The 20069-nt window shown below is 41.0% G+C and overlaps 1 protein-coding gene and 1 pseudogene across 6 annotated transcripts in view; both read right to left on the bottom strand.

Moving 5' to 3' along the window:
* VNN1 (vanin 1) overlaps window positions 1–9757 on the bottom strand; it is a 45330-nt gene extending 35573 nt beyond the window's left edge. For 3 of the 6 annotated variants that reach the window (XM_043888374.1, XM_043888372.1, XM_043888369.1), the window contains exons 1-4: window positions 5510–5619; window positions 4893–5072; window positions 2118–2348; window positions 696–826 (exon numbers count right to left, since the gene is read on the bottom strand). In XM_043888374.1, the coding sequence (XP_043744309.1) occupies window positions 696–826; window positions 2118–2330 (344 nt within the window). In that variant the 5' untranslated portion in view covers window positions 2331–2348; window positions 4893–5072; window positions 5510–5619. Of the gene's footprint in view, window positions 1–695; window positions 827–2117; window positions 2349–4892; window positions 5073–5509; window positions 5620–9455 lie in introns of those variants that run through there. The other 3 variants (XM_043888375.1, XM_043888371.1, XM_043888370.1) reach the window with 3 other exon arrangements.
* Window positions 9758–12473: 2716 nt separating this feature from the next.
* LOC122684319 lies at window positions 12474–18907 on the bottom strand (annotated as a pseudogene).
* Window positions 18908–20069: the final 1162 nt, after the last annotated feature.

Below are 20069 nucleotides of genomic sequence, written 5' to 3' on the forward strand. Positions count from 1 at the left end.
TTCTTATTCTAGATTTGACTTAAACCACTTATATGGGACTTCCCTGGTGGTCCAGTGGCTAAGACTCCAGGGTCCCAATGCAAGGGGCCCAGGTCCAATCCCTGGTCAGGGAACTTTACCCCACATGCAGCAACTAAGCTCCAGCAGAGCCATATAAATTAAAAACAGAAAATAACTACTGACACAATTCTGCTCTATCCACCTCCTAGGTCCTCATCTTAAGCTTTAAGAATTTCATATACTTCCGTGTCATCCAACTATCTTATTGATGAGAAAGGGAAAATTTTAATATATTAAACTGACATGTGACTCTGTTTCACTATTTTCTCACACCGTTTTAAAAGTACAGACCTACACAGGAAAGCAATTTTCTGCTCACCAGTAAGGAGTCAGAAGAGTAGAGTCTGGATATGGTTCTTCCTCTAACCAAAAACCCTGTGACCCTAAGTAAGTTACACTATCATCTCTCCATATTCTTTCCCTCAGTGGAAATTCACATTGGAATTCGATTCTGATGCCATCTTATAGCACTAACTTCACATTCACGTTCCTAATACACATATTTGTAGGAGATGAAAAATTTTAAAACTATCATGAAACTTACAGCTGATAGTGAAGCTTATACAATGATCTACAAAGTTTTCTCAGATAAGGTTAATGTTCATGGTTAAATTCTCCATAATGCATTTCTTTACCTGTCAGGATTATCACAAGGGATCCAGTTCACTTGAGGGTCTGGGATATCCTCCAAGTATGGGTAGATAGATTCCCTGGTGAAGTTAAAACCGTAAATGCCATCTTCTGGGGTCACAATGATATGTGCACCCTGTTACAAATGAAGCAGAATCAATATATTTTTCAAATAAGTGAGCGATCAAAGAGGCGACCTCCAAGAGGACCTGAGTGGCTGAGAAACAAAATTTTCTTTTTTTCCCTATCTTATTCTTCTGTTTTTTATATATTTATAATTTATTTTCTTTGCCCAACCACTTTCATTTCCTAATCCCACAGTTATCATTTCTATGTCACTTTTTCATTGTTTCATAGCTGCTAATAGTTTTCCAGGCTACTCACAGGCTTGCTACTTGCTGCGGTTGTTAACTATAAACCTAACTCTTCCCTGAAGAAACACCCTCCCTGACCTTTGGCCAGTTATCTTGCCTGAGTATGTCAGGATACTTATCACTCACTCTTCTGCTCCAGCCTTCCCCACCTCATACCCTACAAATGCAATCCCCACTTCTCAGAAAGGAGCTCTGACATGGTTATCTGAAGGGTGCCAGGCCTAGAGGTCCAACCTGAGCTCACCTGGGCAACTCTGGTGGAAGAGTCACCCTGAAAGCTGCTGTGTGTGTGTGGCCTTTAAGGAAGCAGTTGAACTAAAGGTGAAAAAAAACCTCGGAACTCTTAATAACCTTTTAAATCTTTGTATGTACAAGAATGTATGTTGATAAATACATGCTATATGTATACATTCATGACTCTCATCAGACTTTATATATCCCTTGTCTTTACCTGCTCTACACATAGCTTATTTCAACCACATTCATTCAAGCCACACAAGCAGACTTAACCCTTCATTCAATTCAAGAAGTTACTAAGCACTAACATACGTACTTTTGTAATTTAGTATGAAGTATATAATACACACTGGTAAGTAATTTGCAACTTAAGTTAGTTCTGGTGTTACAAACTAACATAATAACCTACAAACTCTGAAGATCACAAAAGTACACTATTACTCTAAGAATAGCTACTGATGCCTGACCCATTCATCCTCCAACCCTCCACCTGACCCATTCATCCTCCAACCCTCCAACAGAAAAGAGCAACAAAATCAACAAAACAGTTGAATTCACAGCAAGTTCCTCTAAGATTTGTTGTCAATAATACCCAAGTTGTGTTTTCTAAATGTTGCTCTCACTGTTAGGGAAGCATGTAATAGTGTCCTTGCCCTAAAAACTAGGAGCGGGGAGGACTCTGATTGCAAAACAAGGTCTTGGCTACCCTGAGACATCTGTCATTCCAAAGTGTAACTGACCCTGACAGCGATTCTATCTACGGGGACGCCACCCTTTCTCTACATGGCAGTCAGGAGCACACTTGAGAAATGGTACCTGCTTTGATGCTGACGTCACGGCTCCCTCCAGAAGATCCAAATTCCGGTTCATTACTGCCAAGGCCTCTTCAGGAGACACGGGCACGGGGGTGGCATTAGGCAGTATAACTGCGTGCTCATAAACAGCTGCAATAAAGGTATCCAGGGAGCTGGCTCTGGAGACGCAGAGAAACAAAACGGCCACAGAGCTCAGTATCTGAGACACAGTCATGCTGAAGTCCAGCGGCTGCTGAAAAGCAGAGTGAGCCCTGTTATTTATAGACAGACAGAACACAGGGAGCCACGTGGCTCCTGGAACTTAGTACTTTCAAAATAAATGGCAAAAGCTAGCTTTAAGAAAGCCCTGTGATTTTTACATTGCAGACATAGATGTAAACAGATCTTACATAACAAATGACCTTCCCTTCTTACAGGGCTCGGTGAGGATCAAATAAGAAAATGCATGTACGTTTCCATCTGCTAGGGTTGTCATAACAAAGTACCATACCCTAGGTGATTTAAACACCAGAAATGTATTGTCTTGCATTTCTGGGGGATAGAAGTCTCAGAGGAAGGGGTTAGCCGAATTGGCTCCCCCTGAGGGCTGTGAGGGACAGATTTGTTCCTGCCTCTTTCCTTGTATTTAGCTGTCTCCTCCCTGTGTGTCGTCACCCAGTATTCTCTCTGTGGGCACGTCTGAGTCCCCCAAACTTTTACTTTTTTTACAAGGCCACCAGTCAATGGCTTTAGTGCCCATTCTACTCCAGTATGACATCATCTTAACTGATTACATCTGAAATGATCATATTTCCAAATAAAGTCACATGCCGAGGGGCAGAGGGTTAGAACTTAAGCATATGAATTTCTGGAATTCATACATCCTAGAACTTCAACACCTAGCAGTTTATGCAAATCACTTGAAGAATAAACGGCTTTTCAATTGTGAATTATTATTACTATCACCTTGTGAATATTTGAATTTCATATTTTGTTCACTTTCGTTGCCTCAAAATGGTGAAGACTCGGGACAAAGAGGAATATTCATTGTCTATATGACATATCACCCCCCGAAAGTAATGGCTTCTAAGAGCAAGCTTGTATGATCTCACATTTTCTGTGGGTCAGGAGACCTAGGGCAGCTTGGCTGGGTGCCTCTGTCCCACGATCACCAAAGCTGGACTGGGAAAAGAGTCAGCTCTAAGTTCTCGGCTCACGTGGCTCCAGGCAGGCCTCGGGTCCACACTGGCTGTGGCCCAAAGCGTTCCTTGCGATGAAGGCCCCTGGTCGCACTAAAAGGAAACTCACATGCTGGCATCCAGCTTCCCTCAAACCCAGGTCACACGAGAACCCACCATCCAAGATAGAAGCCACAGTCTTTAGTAATGTCATCTACAAAGTGACAGCCCGTCAATTGTGTTGTATTATATTCATTAAAAGTACGGTGCAGGGACCCCAAAGCTGGTGCTCTGTGACAAGCTAGGGGGGTGGGATGGGGTAGGAGATGGGAAGGGGATTCAAGAAGGAGGGGACACATGTATACCTATGGTCAATTCATGTTGATAGATGGCAAAAACCATCACAATATTGCAAAGCAATTATCCTCTAATTAAAAAGAAATGTAAAAAAAAAAAAAAAACAAACACCCAGTCAGCACACTTGTTGGGAGGGGCTTACTTACCCAAGGGCATATATGAGGCACAGATTACTCTGGACCATCTTAGAGACTGCAAACCACACAAGTCGTAGAGGGTGAGTATAAAGAATGAGAGGGAGAATAAGAAGGTGATAGAGGGAGAGAGAAGAGGGGGAAAATAAGGTAAAATAGAAAAAAGCTTAGAAATTTTGGTATGGAATTAGAAGGCAAATTTAGTTGTGAATTAAGGAAAACTTTATGTTTACAGAATTAGTGCTTATGATTATTTATTTTAATTTTAGATTTCGCTTTGGATGGTGTTTTTATTATTCAGTTTGCAGAAGAGTATGTATTAATTTTTTTTAACTTCAGTACTATCGTAACTTTATTCTGTGACTGCCAAAGCAGCCAAGAGGTTGTGTTTACTAGGTACTCTTAAGTCTGTAGCAAATACCAGCTCCCTCTGCTTGCCGATCTTGGGGTTTTCCCTTCCCAGGTGGGTAGAAATACATGTACTTCAGTACTTCACAAGGGTGTTGACCCAAAACAGACTATGGGATACTTCTCCAGCAAAGATGGGTTTATTCAGGATCAGCAGAGAATTGCAATTCGGGATCTGCCACCATGGGGAGCAAGGCAAGAGAAAGAGAATGCTTTTATAGAGAGAAAAAGGAAGTTGAGAGAACTAGGGTAAACAAAAAGTCCCTGGTTTTTCCTTGGCTGAGTTCTTGCCACAAAAATTCCTTGCCAGGAAAGAAGAGTGGTCTTCTTCCTGCTTGCTCTGCTCTTGTCACGGGACATAAGAACTTCCCCTTCTTCTCCCAACTCTATTTAATGGAGGTTTGCGTTTATCCATTTTTTTTCACAAAGAGATTGCAATCATTCCATAAGAATTTATAAAGGAAGCTCTAAAAGAAAAGTTAAAACTGGAATGAGTCACCTAGAGATTTAAAAAGTATACTGCTTTGATCTTATTAGAATTAAAATTTAAATAAGAATCTCCCATTGTGTTTCCAGTTTGACGTAACAAGAGCTTCGAAGTCCTCTCATTTTCTCAACCAAAAAACAACAACAACAACTGAAAAGCAGCAACTTTTTTAGATGTCATAAAACTGAAGTCAGCACACATCACTACCCCCAAAATTAGAGAGACAGGCTTACCTGGAGTAGAAGTCCACTCAGGCAGCCAGTCCTGGTATGATCACTCCAGCTGTGTTTGCCAAATTACTGGACAGGCTTGTGAGATAAACACGGAGTGGGAGGGAGGGTGTGGAGGAGGTTTCAGTATTAGGAGGGTCCTCACATTTTTCTGACTTTTCTCCAGAAGCCCAACCGGGTTCTCTGAGGGAATAATGAGGAAGTAAAATATCCTGTGCTGCTTGTTATAGGAGAAGGAAAAATGCACCTACTTTGAAATACATCCAGAGCATTCTGTTCTCTTAACCAAACCCGTCTTCAATGGAAACAATTTACTAGAGCCTAGCCTTTCTGGGGGACAGTAAAACCCCATCTCTAACCCCCTTTAACCTGCCTGTCCCAAGTAAAGGAGGAAAGAAAACAGCTGAAAAACACTTGTGAAGGTCACAGCCCAGGGACACAATCCTATTATAAGACAGAGATTTAATAGGGCTATTAAATAGCCCTACTTAAGCTGATGGATGGAATTCTATTGCAAGAACAACAAAAAATAAATAGATTTAATAGACAGAGGGCTAGATAACTCCTCCCCTTCCCCACATTTACTACTACATCAAGATTCCAGTCTACCTGACACATACCATTTGGGAGAAATCCTTACGTGGATGATTGTTGTTCTGGGAGCTTAAACCGGGACTGGTGACACCAATAGCCTCTCTTATGATGCCTCAGTTAAATTTCTGATCCTTAATATTACCTAAAAACTGGGTTTGCCTCTTGGTGTGTATATCTTGAGCCAGAAGATATAATCAACCCAAAGTGCAGAAGGAAGGATTTTTTTTTTTTAACTTGCAACAAGTTAGAACACTGAGGATATTGCAAAATGGGGGAAGGTTTACTCTAAGGGTGAATTGGTATTCATGAAGGGCCTTGAGCAAAGAAGAATTCAGCATAGACTTGGGGCCAAGGTTGGCAGACTCCAGGCTCTAGTTGGCTGAAGTTAGGAGGGTCATCATCTTTTCTTAGATTCCAGTCAGCCTGGTGGTTGGTGAGTGAGTCCTCGGTGGGTGTTTGGATCCTACAAAACAGCTCAAGAATGTGCTTCAGACTGATCTTTACCTTCAGAATTGAACTGGGAGTCTTTACAACTGATATATTGTCTCCAAGACAGTCAAGTCATATTTCTGGCCTCGATACAGCTGTTTGTTTTTTAATTTTTTTAATTGGAATATAATCCTTTTACAATGTTGTGTTAGTTCGCACTATACAATGAAGTAAATTGAAGTAGCCATATGCATACATATTCCCCTCCCTCTTGGACCTTCCTTCCACCCCCGCTCCATCCAGCCCCGAGGTCATCACAGAGCTCTGAGCTGAGGTCCCAGTGCTTCCCAGCAGCACACACAGCAGGGCATATATGTCAATCCCAATCTCCCGGCTTGATCTCAGAGGTTCCTTTAAAAAAAACTTTAGTTCTCTTGTTCCCTTAAAATCATTTTCTATGGAGACCTATTCTGCAAAGACAAGCATTGTAGCCAGGCTTACATCACAAAATGGCTTAGGTCTAAACTGGCTTCTCATGTCAAAAAAGCCATGTCTGATTCTTTTCCTCTGGGAGGCCCCCCTATCCTATCTGTCTACAAGTATCTGTCTACGGGGAAAACAAAGGAAACAATGAATGTGGCGGTTTAAGGGATTAGACTGATTCTTGCCCCAGCACTGCCACTAGCTTGTTGTGGGGCCTTGGGGAGTTCATTTCCCTTATCAGCGATCTCCTCAGTTTTGACCCAGCTAATCTAGTTGATTTAGCTGATCCAGCTAATTTAAGGGAGATCAACAAAATGCTGATCTCACAGGGTGACATTGAGGATGAGATAAGACGAGCATCTGAGAACACCTGCATGTATACCTATGCACACGTGTTTTATGTGCAATATTGTGACTTATAATAAGAAATATATATTTGATCTTTATTCTCATAGACAGAGGAGCATCGCAGGCTACAGGTCATGGGATTGCAAAGCGACTAAGTGACTGAGTGACTAACACTTGATATTTTTTCCTCCACAGAGCGTTTGAAATCCTTGGAATTTTTTGTGATGAGAGAAATAAAGATGTCTTTTGTTTTGTTAATAAAGTGACTTTTGGAAAATACCTAAGGCTGAGAGCTGGTTGATAGGAGAACCAGCCAAGGGTTTAGAAGATTGGAACTTTCAGTCCCATCCCCCTGACCTCCAGAGAGGGAGGAGGAGCTAACCTATAGTCAATAGTTTAATCAGTCATACCTATGTCATGATGGGGTTCAGACAGCTTTCTGGTTTGTAAACGGGAAGACATGTGGGAAGAATCGCATGCTCCAGAGGACAGGGAAGCTCAGAGTCCCTCCCCCATACCTCACCTTCTGCACCTCTTCCATCTGGCTGTTCTTCAGTAACATCCTTTTGTCATAAACTGGTAATCAAGTAAGTAAACTGTTCCTCTGAGTTCTGTGACCACTCTGGGAAACTCATCAAACCTAAGGAGAAGGTCCATGAAACTTCTAATCTATAGCCAGCTGGTCAGAAGGATAGGAGAATACTGGGTTCACAACCAGAGTCTGACAGGGGGAGAAGGCAGTCTTATGGCATCCAACACCATCTGCAGTTAGATGAGGTCAGAATTGCACTGAACTGTTGGACTCCAAGCTGGAGTTGGAAAATTTCTTGATGGTGTGGGGGAAAAATTCACACATCAAAATCAGGTGTCAGAATCATAGCTGGTAATCAGAAGTGGTATTAGAGTCAGAATTCTAGTGTGTGTGATAAAAGATTAGATCTCTGTTTCTCTACAGTTTCTAAGTATACTCTGGGTCTCAGTCACCCAGTTGCAGGGACTCTGTGAGCCTATGGACTGTAGCCTGCCAGGCTCCTCTGTCCATGGGATTGTACAAGCAAGAATACTAGAGTGAGTTCATTCCCTTCTCCAGGGGATCTTCCTGGCCCAGAGACTGAATCCACATCTCTTGTGTCTCCTGCATTGGCAAACAGATTCTTTACCATTAGCATCACTTGGGAAGTCCTCTAAGTACATTCACCTACATATTAATATTTAATGGCTAGAATACTGTCAATTTCCTACTGACATTAATCTAATTGATAATGTTGTTTATATTGTAAGACTATATATGTTTACCATAGGACTTAATACACCTTTTCTTTTTTTAATAGTCTCTAATCATTATTATATCACTTAAACTAACTCTCATGAAAAAATTTTTTTTTCCTTCCAATGAATTATATACATTGTTGCCTCAGAAACAGTAGCTGAAGCCAGGAGAGTGGCTTCACTTTGCAAAGAAAAAATTTCAATGAGGAAGACACAGCTGTGAGGGTTGAGTCTAGCAAGGTCCTTATTAATGAGTCATGGTAAATAAAATGAGAATTAGGGAGAAGGGGGAGAGACAAAAATAGAGCTCAAAGAAATAAAAGACATGGGATGTTAAAAGATAAGGGCCAAAACAACATGGGATATAAAAAGAGGGACACTAGGTTGTTTACTCACGGTAAGAGCTGAGAACACCCATGGGATGCAGTGATTTTGCAGTTCCTGGGACTGGAGAAGGGGCAGAGGTTGGCTATATAAGACGCATGGGGTGAGGGATGGTAAGGAAGCTGGGGCCACTAGATACTAAGGCAAGCTCCAAACAACTGTCTAGAAGAGAAAGAAGAAGCCTAGAAAAAACCAACACGAGGCCATCATGGGGAAGAAGCCTCCATCCTGCACAGAGGAGTCCAGAGCACAGGTTCCACCCTAGCCCCCGGAGAGAGATTCCAGGTATGATGGAAGCAGAGAGACCACAGGCATTTTCTGCTGCCTAGAATGTCTCCAGCTTCCTGGAACTGGATTGAATTAAATGAAGTGGAAATAAACACGTGGGAAAAATCTAGAAAAGCAGTTGTCATATCTTTTAGGGGAGGGGAAATGTGTCCCCAAACTCGGAGAGATCCTCAGCCTCTCCCACATATCCTAGACAGCTCCTCTTCTCTCACATACGTGTATCTCTTCCCAGAGTTAATAAGTGACCAACCAGGAGAAGGACTCAGGATGCCAGGGTCAAGGGGCCGAAGGTAACTGGGGAAAAGGTGACAAGGTGGCCTTTTCTAGGGAAGACGCTGTCTAGCACAGGTTCCAACAAACTCCAGAGGATGAGAGGGTTTAACCAGGATTGGGTACATTCTAAGACAATACTTTCAGAAGGAAACACTGTGTGTTCTGAAGTAGATCATTTATTCATTTATCTCTTTTTAAATTTTCGTTCACAAGTATCTAACTCCCATACAGCTGTTCCATAAAAGTAGAATAAAGAGATAATGGAAGGATTTCAACTTGTTAAAAAGTTATTTAAAATATATCTGTGTTTTTAACTTTCTGTATCCTAACTGACCAGGACCAAATACTCTCCACATTCTCCACACAAACCCTGTGCATTTACAAATGAGAGATACAGTATTTGCATACATTACAGCAGTTACCACACAAGGACTCTTCATGGCTCTCCTCCCATAGACACAGGTTGCCCCATACTTGGACATAGTGACAGATACTTACGTGCACCCACACAGAAGATGACTGCAACTCCCAGAGTGAGTATGCAAAACGTGTGCACTCATCCATTTCTTTTTAAGTCTTCTTAAGTTGGCTGTTTCAGCAAAGTCATGACACATCTTCTAAACAGATACTATGGGCTGGGCTCTCTCTTTCCCCCCCCTCTCTTTGCCAAGCTAATCCTGAAAGGATGGCAGTGAATGAGGATCACTGTAGTTACCCAGGGCCCTGCCCTAAGCATGGAAGATCCCTCTCAAACACTCTTCCATAAAGGCCTAGAACCAAGATAGGCAAAGGGGCTCCACCTCAGCTCCGCAGACATCCGTCTCTTGAAACCTAATCAAAGAAAGCAAAGGATTAACTTCAGTGCAGATTTGGTTTCCAGTCCAGAGGCCTTCTCTGACAATGTCACTCTAAAAGCAGCATGAAGTAGTCAAAGCCCACAAACTTTGGAATCAGAAGCTCCCTGTTTCAGATCTACATATGTAGTAATATCAGAAGGACCTTGGATGAACATGCAGTAAATAAATCTACTGCCCTGGTGATCTTTGCAAATAAAGAAAACATTAGCTGCTGGCTATCATTGGCAATCAATATTTTTATTTTAATTCCTCCATAATCTTGTTCCTTTGATTCTCAAAATCACATTTATGTAACAAAATAAAACCCCAAATTCTCCATCACAGCCTAAAGACAGTCTAGAACTACAACTTGCCTTCATATCATAGTGTCTTTGTATAAGTTGTTTACATAAGGTGAACCTCAGTGTTACAATGCTGTCTCATTATTTCAAATTTTCATTATGCAATCTACTCCATCTGTTCAATTTAAAAGAATAGAGCAATACTTTTTAGCTTGCCTCTTAAGTCCTTTCTTCCCCAATTGCAGCTCATAATCTGTTAGCCAACCCTAAAATTAATTTAGTGAGTCAAGATTAGCCCTTTTCTTTCAATGCAGCAAAATGGAGTAGACTGCAGCTAAGTTGCTCTGTGTGATCCCATAGACAGCAGCCCACCAGGCTCCTCTGTCCCTGGGATTCTCCAGGCAAGAATACTGGAGTGGGATGCCATTTCCTTCTCTAACGCATGAAAATGAAAAGTGAAAGTGAAGTCTCTCAGTCATGCCCAACTCTTTGCGATCCCATGGACTGCAGCCTACCAGGCTCCTCCATCCATGGGATTTTCCAGGCAAGAGTACTGGAGTGGGTTGCCATTTCCTTCTCCAATGGAGTAGACTAGAATTTTCAAAATTAGACTGTGTTGGGTATAATTATAGCTATGTCTAATTTTGGTTCGAATTATTTTATAAAATGTTTGTTTCACTAAGTATCTCTTTGAGATACGTCTTAATGGCACTGGGTTATGATGTGCAATGGACTTCTTGCTCTGCATTCTAGTTGAAAATAGTTTCCAAAACACAGCCCTAAAGTAACCTGACAGAAAAAGAAAATACATGGGGATTTTTAAACTTTAACCCTGCCTGCTGAGAACTAATCAATATGTTTTATGTTTTTACCTTGCAGCTCTAATTCTGTTCTTGCCAAGACTAAACAAAGTATTCTAGGGAGAAAAGTTCAATGACAAATGTAACACTATTCCAATTAACTGAATCCAGCACAATTCTTAAAGAAATGCAATGATGACCTAGAAGACAAACTAGTAACAAAGCCATTCTTACATACTTGAGTGTTTCTACCTATAAGTAATATTGGCCTTCTATCGCGTGCAATCCATCAAAGGCACCGCGTGCATACACTTCATCAGTTCATTTCTCAGACATCTCGTAAGTTAAGTGACAGCACAGGTCTTTCTGTCAAACTGTGTAATTTCCTGCGTTTCTCTTAAGCTTGGTGAAGGTGAACTCACCAAAATAAATCATCCCTGGAAAATTCAACTGCTCAAATGAGAATGGCTTGACACCTCTAGCCTAAGAACTCCAGTCAACAGCTGCAGGGTAACTGGGTTCTCATTGAGGTCGAGACTTCGATTCTGAGAGCATCAGCTAGCCACTCTCTGTCTCTCTTTCCAGGTTCTAGTGATACACCTTTGACAGCCTCCGGTGCGTAGATTTCACTGCCTATGGGTTACATGAAGAAACACGAATACTGGTTTCAAATTTTGCATGGTCACAAACTAATAGAATCATTTCATAAGAAATGAAATATAAAGTTAAGAAGGTATAAGCATTTTCAAGATAAGGAAGGAAATACCTATTACACTGACCTGAGTTCAATTTGAATCTGTGTCTTCCATAAGAATCTGCTTACACTGAAACTATCATTTGACTTGGATGAATTTTTTTATTTTTTTAATTTAAGCTCCCCTTTCTTTAGCCAACTTGACAACAAACCAAAAAGTTTCTCAGACATGAAGAGCGATTTTAAGTATCCACCAACCTATCTAATTTATTTGTGTTTGAGATTCTTCACCTGGATCAACAAACAAAACAATCAAGAGAGGAGCCTTTCCTTAAACATGGATTTTCAAAGGATAAACTCTGAAAACCTGATTAAGTCTAAAGTGATTTTATCACCCCAACAGCAGGATTTATTTCAATATTACTAATGGATGGTGGCTGCAACTTTAACTCTGCTTTTGCTTTTTTTAATGTGACTTGAATTCTGTCTAACTCCAATTTCCCCTCATGTGAAATTGACAATGTATTCTTTGCTTCCTTCTTCATTCCCAGGAATAACGTTCTTTAAATAATGTTGGTATAGAAACCCATAGTCTTATTAATTTTGTGACATTAAAGTTAATTAAAAAATCATTAAAGAACTTTTCCGGTGGTACAGTGGGTAAGAGTGCACCTGCCAAAGCAGGGGACACGGGTTTGATCCCTGGTCTGGGAAGATGCCACATGCCTCAGAGCAACTAAACATACGCACCACAACTAATGAAGCCCGTACGCCTCACAACAAAAGCAGCCACTGCAATGAGAAGCTTGTGCGCCCCAGGGAAGAGTAACCCCTGCTGGCGGCAACTAGAGAAAGCCTGCTCACAGCAAGGAAGACCCAGCCAATCAAAAATAAATAAATATTTAATTAATAAATTTGGGGGGGGGGGGAAGAATCATTAAAGCAATGCATGGCTTGAAAGTGAAGGCGTCCCAAGACTGTGGCTGCCCTTTGGGGCAGGACTCAGGGGAGGTACTAGTCCTGTGCATCTGGTGTTGTGGGTTCGGCAGCAAGCAGGTTGCCTCGCAGGGCGCGGGCCCATGCTGAACAGAAGGGGGAACGGAAGGGCCCACACTGAGAGGCTGGGCAAGGTATTGTACAGGCCTTGGGGCAGAAGATGCTGTCAACCCGGAACTCTTCCACCACCACCGCAGCCGGGCCATGACAGAGAATGTCAAAACAATTGAAAATGCCCAGCGTCCCAAAGGGAGTGTTGGGAGTCACATGTTCCGAATCCTTGGGAAAATCAAACTGAACTTCAGGTGCAAATAGATTGAACTGTTAATGAAAAGCAAAGAAGGGGAAGATTGGTAAGAAAACTGGCAAATAAAAGTGATGAATATTTGCAAAATCTTTTCTTGCGTGTATTCTAGTGTGCATATTTAAAACTATTACACATAAATTAGTGTAAATTATGCCCACTATACCACTGTCTTGTGAGTTTTCTCACAGGCCCCTCAGCTTGTCCCCTGGACTCGATCGATATCCCGGCTCCATTGACCACTCTCTCAGGCATCATTCTGAGAGCCGCCCGTGACCTTGGAGGCCACGACCCCAACTTACCTTGCTAGTGAAGGTCTTGCTCCTCCCATAGCCCCGCCCCTGGGAGGTCTCACCCCCTCTCGACCCCGCCCCCATCAGCCCCGCCCCTATCTTACCCCACCCCCGCACTGGTCCGACCACCATAAACCCCCCGAAACATTTCATTTTTCTCACAACCAGTGAATCAACCAATGAGATCATATCTACAAATGATATTTAAAAGATGAATATTTGTCTTAAAGTCACTTGAAATTTCGAACCTCACAAATTTCTGATGGTTTTCCACTCAGTTCTTTAAGGACTAACATCACCGCCCATGTGAAGTTTAACACGTGTTAATAAACTAAACGTTGTCATGTCTCCCCATGGTATGGCTAGGTTTATATAAGTGAGGTGAAGTAAACTGGAACTTGGGCAATGTAATAGCTAAACCTTGTTAACTAGTAAGCCATTAGAAATTTTTCTACAGCTTGATTATTGCTCCCAAACGCCATCTACCCAGGGCTCAAGAGTGCAGCCTTATGTTCTGCTCAGGTTTTTGTTTTTGTTTTTGTTTTTATTTTATTTTTTTTTGCTCAGGTTTTTATTTGGCCTGATGTGTGCATGTGTGCTCAGGGCTCACCCCATCCCACCCCCACCACTGAGGTTCCCAAACTCTTCTGTCCTCTGCTCAGGTGGAAGCCCCTCCTTCATTCCCAGGAGATTGACTCAAGCAAGGCATGTGGCCCCTGGGTGGACTGAAGGAATAATAAGGTTTCTGTGGGGTTTTTAGGAAAGAGAAACTCAGTCTTCCTCTGGATTTTGTCCCTATTAGGATATGTGCTTTGTAACCAGCAGCCATGTGGCTTCTGAAAGGATAGTCAGCCGAGAGAAAGTTGGAACTTTTTTACAAGGAACTGAGAGAACTAGAGGGTGACTTTCCCTGGCGGTCCAGAGGTCCACACTCCCAACGCGAGGGACATAGGTTCGATCCCTAGTCAGAGAACTGAGATCCTGCCTGCAGTATGGCATGGCCTGAGAGGATAAAAAAACACACCATAAAAAAAAGAGAGAGCAAGCCGGGGGGATGGCTGACATCTTCCAGGCCTTAAGATACAGACCATGTCAGAAACTAGACCTATCCTTTCTATGATTTATATTTTCTCAGGTACCTGAGCAAGGGCATTCCATTGCTTTTGGTGTTGTTTCAAATCAATTTCAGTTGGGGGGTTTTTCTATCATTTCAATCAAAAAGATCCTAATGGAATGAATGACTAAAGCTTAATACCAAACACTAACAAACTGGCTCAAAAAACTTACTCTAGTATTAAATCATGTGATGAAACAGAATTTCTCCATCTTTCTCAGAGAATATTAAAATCCTGTGAGGCTGTTAGCACATCTGCTTTAATATTCTGCCAGATTCTATTTTATGACTAATTCAAATTCAGAGCCCTTATATAAAAGTCAAAGTAAGTTAAATCCCCTTTTCAACTAAATGTAATAATTAAGGAATGCGTTTATAACAGTCTCCTCGCCAACATTCAACAGACAAGTCTATATAGATATCACAAACAAAAATAAGTCAAGATCAGCTAGGGCACAAGTAATTCACACCTTATGATAGCGGGCCATAAGCCTGCCCTCAGAATTAAACACCACATCAGTGTTGTATTGGTAATGACCATCAGGGGGACACTGAGGATCACTGGCATTAAACGGATTTTTGTCCCCGATATTTGCCACAATGTAGATGGAGTTGTCCTTGGCCAGACAGCTGAGTTTTTGTTGCAAAGGGGTCCAGCCAAGCCTAATTCAATAAATACTGCCTTAAACTTAACAGTGTGTTAATGATTTTTGAACATCCAAACTGATACATTATTTGCCTGTCATTATAACACACAACTCTAGGTTAAGAATCAACAGAAAAGATTTAAAAACTCGTATGCAATATAATGTCTTCCCAGGTGGTGCAGTGATAAAGCATCTGCTTGCAATGCAGGAGACACGGGTTGGATCCCTGGATCAGGAAGATCCCATAGAGTAGGAAACAGCAATCCACTCCAGTATTCTTGCCTGGAGAATCCCATGGACAGAGGAGGCTGGCAGGCTACAGTCTGCGGGGTTGCAAAGGGTCAGAGAGCACACACATGCAATACAATCTTCTTCTTTATGAAAACTAACCTATTCTAGTTGCCAGATTCACAACAGCAGTGCAAGACCAAAGCAGGGAACAGATGGAAGAGGAAGAGGAGGAAGAGAAGCAACAGATTTTCTTATGAAGTTCTCCCAGGAAGACAAATGAAGGGCTTTTCTAATGGAGAGAATCTTTTCCATAATGCAAGCTACATTCCTACTAGGAGGCAGTAAACAGTTGGTCCCAGGCCAATCATCCTCTACAAATGCAGCTTTAGGGACTAGAAATATTTTTTAAAAGGAAGGAAAAGAAAAGGAAATAAAAAGATTTCACCCTTTTGTCTGTGTCCTTACATGTCAAGGTAGCATAATAGCTTCCCTTCTACCTTAGAGGACCCTTGTGTGAAACCTTGGGATAAATGCACACTATGAAATTGCTTTTCAAAGTAATGCCCAAACCTTCCAGATTGGAGATGTTTATCCTAGAAGTAAAAAGGGATGAGTAAATAGGTAAGACTACAGCTGGCTTCAAATGCTTAAAAGACTCTAATCTGAAGATGAGTCACATATTTGAACATGCTATAGAGGCAGTATGGACACCAAAAGAAGTTATGAGAGATTTCGGTGGAAAATAAAATCCAAATTTCTGCAACTAGAATGCGCTAAGAAGTGGATTTACTAGTCATGGAGATTTCAAGTATTAGACGATTCTTCCAGGCACTCAGAGCCCTTTCTGTTAGCGTGACTCAGTGGAAATGGCCGTGCTTGAATTCCAGCGAGGCTAATTACCAATTGTAAGACCTTAAGCCCCCTTCTTTTCCTCATATTTAAAGTGGGAGATACTTCCCTGGTGGTGTAGTGGCTAAGATTATGTACTGCTGATGCGGGCGCCCAGGGTTCAATCCCTGGTCAAGGGACTAGATCCCACATGCCCCAACTAAAGGTCCTGCCTGCTGCAACAAAGATTGAAGATCATGTGTGCTGCAAGTAAGACCTGGCGCAGCCAAATAAATAAAAATAATAAAATAAATGTATATTTTTTATAAAATGAATAAGTAAACTACTTAAACTGAAGTAGACAATGTGCTTAGTGTACCAAGTGCAGATTCAGGAACCAAGTAGGTGCTCAATAAATAAATAATGGCCATTATGGACTTTGTAACAACAAGAACACCGCCCAGGGATGCTGATGACTTGATTGCTTGTAGAGGCCATTCAGACTCACCATGGTTTCTCAGGCCCCCTACAATTGATGTTGAACTAATCTTTGAATAGAAAGGACAGATTTGTGACTATTATTTCAGACCATTTCTTTTCTCTTGCCTTCAGGAAAAACAGAGTGATACTGTCAACGTGCATATTCATTAAGGAAGGCCTTAATAAAACAATTATACATCTTATTTTGGTTTTCTTTTTTTGGCTAGATAATTAGGGCACTTTAATGTTTCCTATTAGTTCCCCATGGGGCAATCTCCAGGAAGCATGAAATGTGTCAGTGTTCTAAATGATAGTATTTAAATACACAAGGATGACTATGTGGACTTGAAATATCCCTTTTAGAGATGAGTGTGACTAGGGAAGAAATGGTGGCTTTCTTTACCAATATTAGCATTTTCTTAAATACTGGATTTTTCCTTTCTACAACACAGAGCTGAAGGCTTGCCATTTGAATGTCTGCAAGACTGCAAGACTAAATAATATTAAAGTTTCATCTGTCACCTACTTTCCCTACTTAAAATATTTCACCAGAGACTTTTTTTTAGGACATCTTTCCCCTAGGAAAGTCAGTTTTGTCAGCCCAGGCAAATAGAGTGTATTTCAGTCTAAACCTCTTGAGTTATTGCAAATAATGAGTCCTTCCTGCTCTGGGAAAAGCCCCATGAACAAGCAAACAATGAATCATAATTACATGGTTACTGTAAACACAGACTGTGCAACATTTTGAGAATATTTTTCCAAAGGTGAAAATCCCAGAGTGAGACCTGACTCACATATAAGAACTCTTATGTTGCAACATTGGACTTGGCTTTCCAATTAATGTCAGATGGTCAGAATTATTAAAGAAGTTTCTCTTTTTGTGCACTTGATAAGAGCTTTAAGCAGATGCCTGTAAATTTAAAATTAGCACATTAAATAACTTTTTAATGCATTGATTTTGCCATCATGTATGATCTATTTTAAAAAGTAAGTACACCTAAAATGATTTATTTTCATAATCTTCCTTATATTTTATGCAGATTTTCTTTCAGAAAGTTATGCTTAAACTACAGCTATAAACAATTGTTACACTTTCTTGAAGGACAAGAAAGCAAAATTTCAGAGCCAGCTCCTGTTTAAAAAAAAAAAAAGTAATAGTTTTTTTTAAGTAATAATTAACACTCAAGAGGGCACCATACTGTACAGATTCTATGCATTATTTCACTTTCCATTCATTTTGTGGGGGTGGGGTGAGGTCGGGGGTGGGATTTGGCCATGCTGCATGGCTTGTGGAATTGTAGTTCCCCTATCAGTGATGGCGAGGGCCCCAGAGGGCCCCAGTCAGGCCCTCGGTAGTGAAAGCTGAGAGTCCTAATCATTGGACCACCAGGAAATTCCCTACACATACATCTACTCTATAAAGTGAAGTAGGAAAGGAAATTATATTATCTCTATTTTACTTCAAGAGTTTACGTTTTCTTTCCCACATCACTCAGCCAAGAGGTGGTAGGATATAGTCTCAGAAAAAACACCTCGTTTTCAAGCCCTGTGCAATTTCCACTCACCATACTGATGACATTGCATGCCGATATCAAAGCCTTTTGGAACATAAATGCACTCATCTTTTTACCATTCCTGCAAAGGAGGCATGTATTCATGGGTGAACCCTTACTTACATCTGAGAACATAAGTCCTAGATTTCGCAACTTTCTCACTTTGTTGAAAACCAGTTAATCACATCTATTATGAAATGTGTGTACACATATTATTCATCCATAAATAACCAACCAGACATCATCACAAATCATTTACCAAACAGGAGACATGCCAGATGGTGCACAATACGAAGAATTGAGAAGTCAACGTCCAATGCCACAGACTGTTTGTCAGCAACAATACTAGTCAAGCTTACTGTATTTGCTGTGTTACAATATCACAACTTTTTGTTTAAAGGTCAAAAGGTAATGACTTTACCTCTGGGGTCTCTGCCTGGAATCCAGTTTGCTTCAGGGTCTGGGATATCCTCCAGATAGGGATAAATGGTCTCCCTTGTGAGGACCCAGCCATAAATTCCATCTTCTGGGGTCACAATGATAGGTGCGCCCTGCTCAAAACAAGTAGGAGCAAAAAAATTTCTACTGAATTCAAAACACTCACAGTCTTATGAAGTTTCAGATTTTCTTTCCAATATCCCAGCCAGTGTATCTGGGGCAATACCTACCTGGCTGCCAGTTTAAGTGCTTTCTCTAAAACATCTATATTCTTGTTCATCAGGAGCAAAGCTGCTTCTTTTAGCGCAGGTGTTTCTGTTCTGTTTGGTAATATAACAGCATGCTCAAACACTGCAGCAAGAAAAGTGTCCAGTGCACCAACTCTCAGGACAAAGAGCACCAAAATGGCCACATATTTTGGAGAATATGATATAATCAAAGATTAAAATTTAGTGTGCTTTGTTAAGCTCAGATTCTTGTACTTTGTATCGCTGGAAGAGCTTTTATGTTAAAGACCTGCCTATCTGCTACCACTATTTATACTATCTCAGGAATAGATTTTACAACACAGCGTTGAGAAAGAACATTTTGCAAGAAGTACATAATCAGATTGACTCTAGTGCATGATGCTACCCTTGGCACTGTTAAGAGGTCCAACCAAATCTAGAATTGGAAGTAGTGAGCCAAGCAGACGAGTCCACCCCATTCCAAAACACATTTAGGGTTGAACTCTTTTCTTTTAATAAAATGTTTCATGAAACTATTTCAATACTTTCAATCAAAATATTTTATTAAATGGCTCAATATCTCCATTAATAGGACCAATGTGGAATCATTGTAGTAGGAACTATCATAGCAACAATTTGTGAAAACTTACATAGTTAGCTATGACAGACACAAAACAGAGTCTGAGGCAAGCCTCAGTTTTAAAATAACAGGAGAGAGCATTTGCATACTTGCTAATGACTGAACTCAATGTTTATGACCAGTGGCCCTAAGTGTTTGCACTATAAGAAGCTATCAGCAGAAACCACAGTTGCCAGTTTCTCTTGGAAAGCCTGCCGAACAGTCTGAAATATTGGAACTTTACCTGAACACTGTGTAAAACATAGATAGATGACAAAATGGTCAGTGATGGTGAGTGCCCACCTGGCTGAGTCTCTGGTCCTCTCTGGAACCCAGCCAATGCTGTGAAGTTTATGTGCAGAAACCAAAGAGCTAGGCTTTGGAGGCATACAATTTATTCATCTTTATAGGATCTGCTCACTTTTCAAGGGAGGCCCCCTTCCCTAAATACTTATACATGACTCAAAATCTAATCTTCAGGAGGTTTTTTCCTTGTGCTTCATCTGATGTAGGGAAACTGGCGAGTTTTGGATATTTGTGTCTTTTTTGTTTCTTTGGTTGCTTCAGTTCTATCGTAAACCCTTTTAATTGGAGTAAACTTTTTTCATTATCGGAATATGCCTTCATTTCTCCAGATCCCCTACTGAGTTTCCATGTGACTTTATGTCCTGAAATAATAATATCAATCAGGTGCAAATTCATTTCAGAAAAAAAAATTGAGGACAGTATTAGAATTACATAAGACAGATG

The sequence above is a fragment of the Cervus elaphus genome, chromosome 26 (genome assembly GCF_910594005.1).
Source record: "Cervus elaphus chromosome 26, mCerEla1.1, whole genome shotgun sequence".
Classification (NCBI taxonomy): domain Eukaryota; kingdom Metazoa; phylum Chordata; class Mammalia; order Artiodactyla; family Cervidae; genus Cervus; species Cervus elaphus.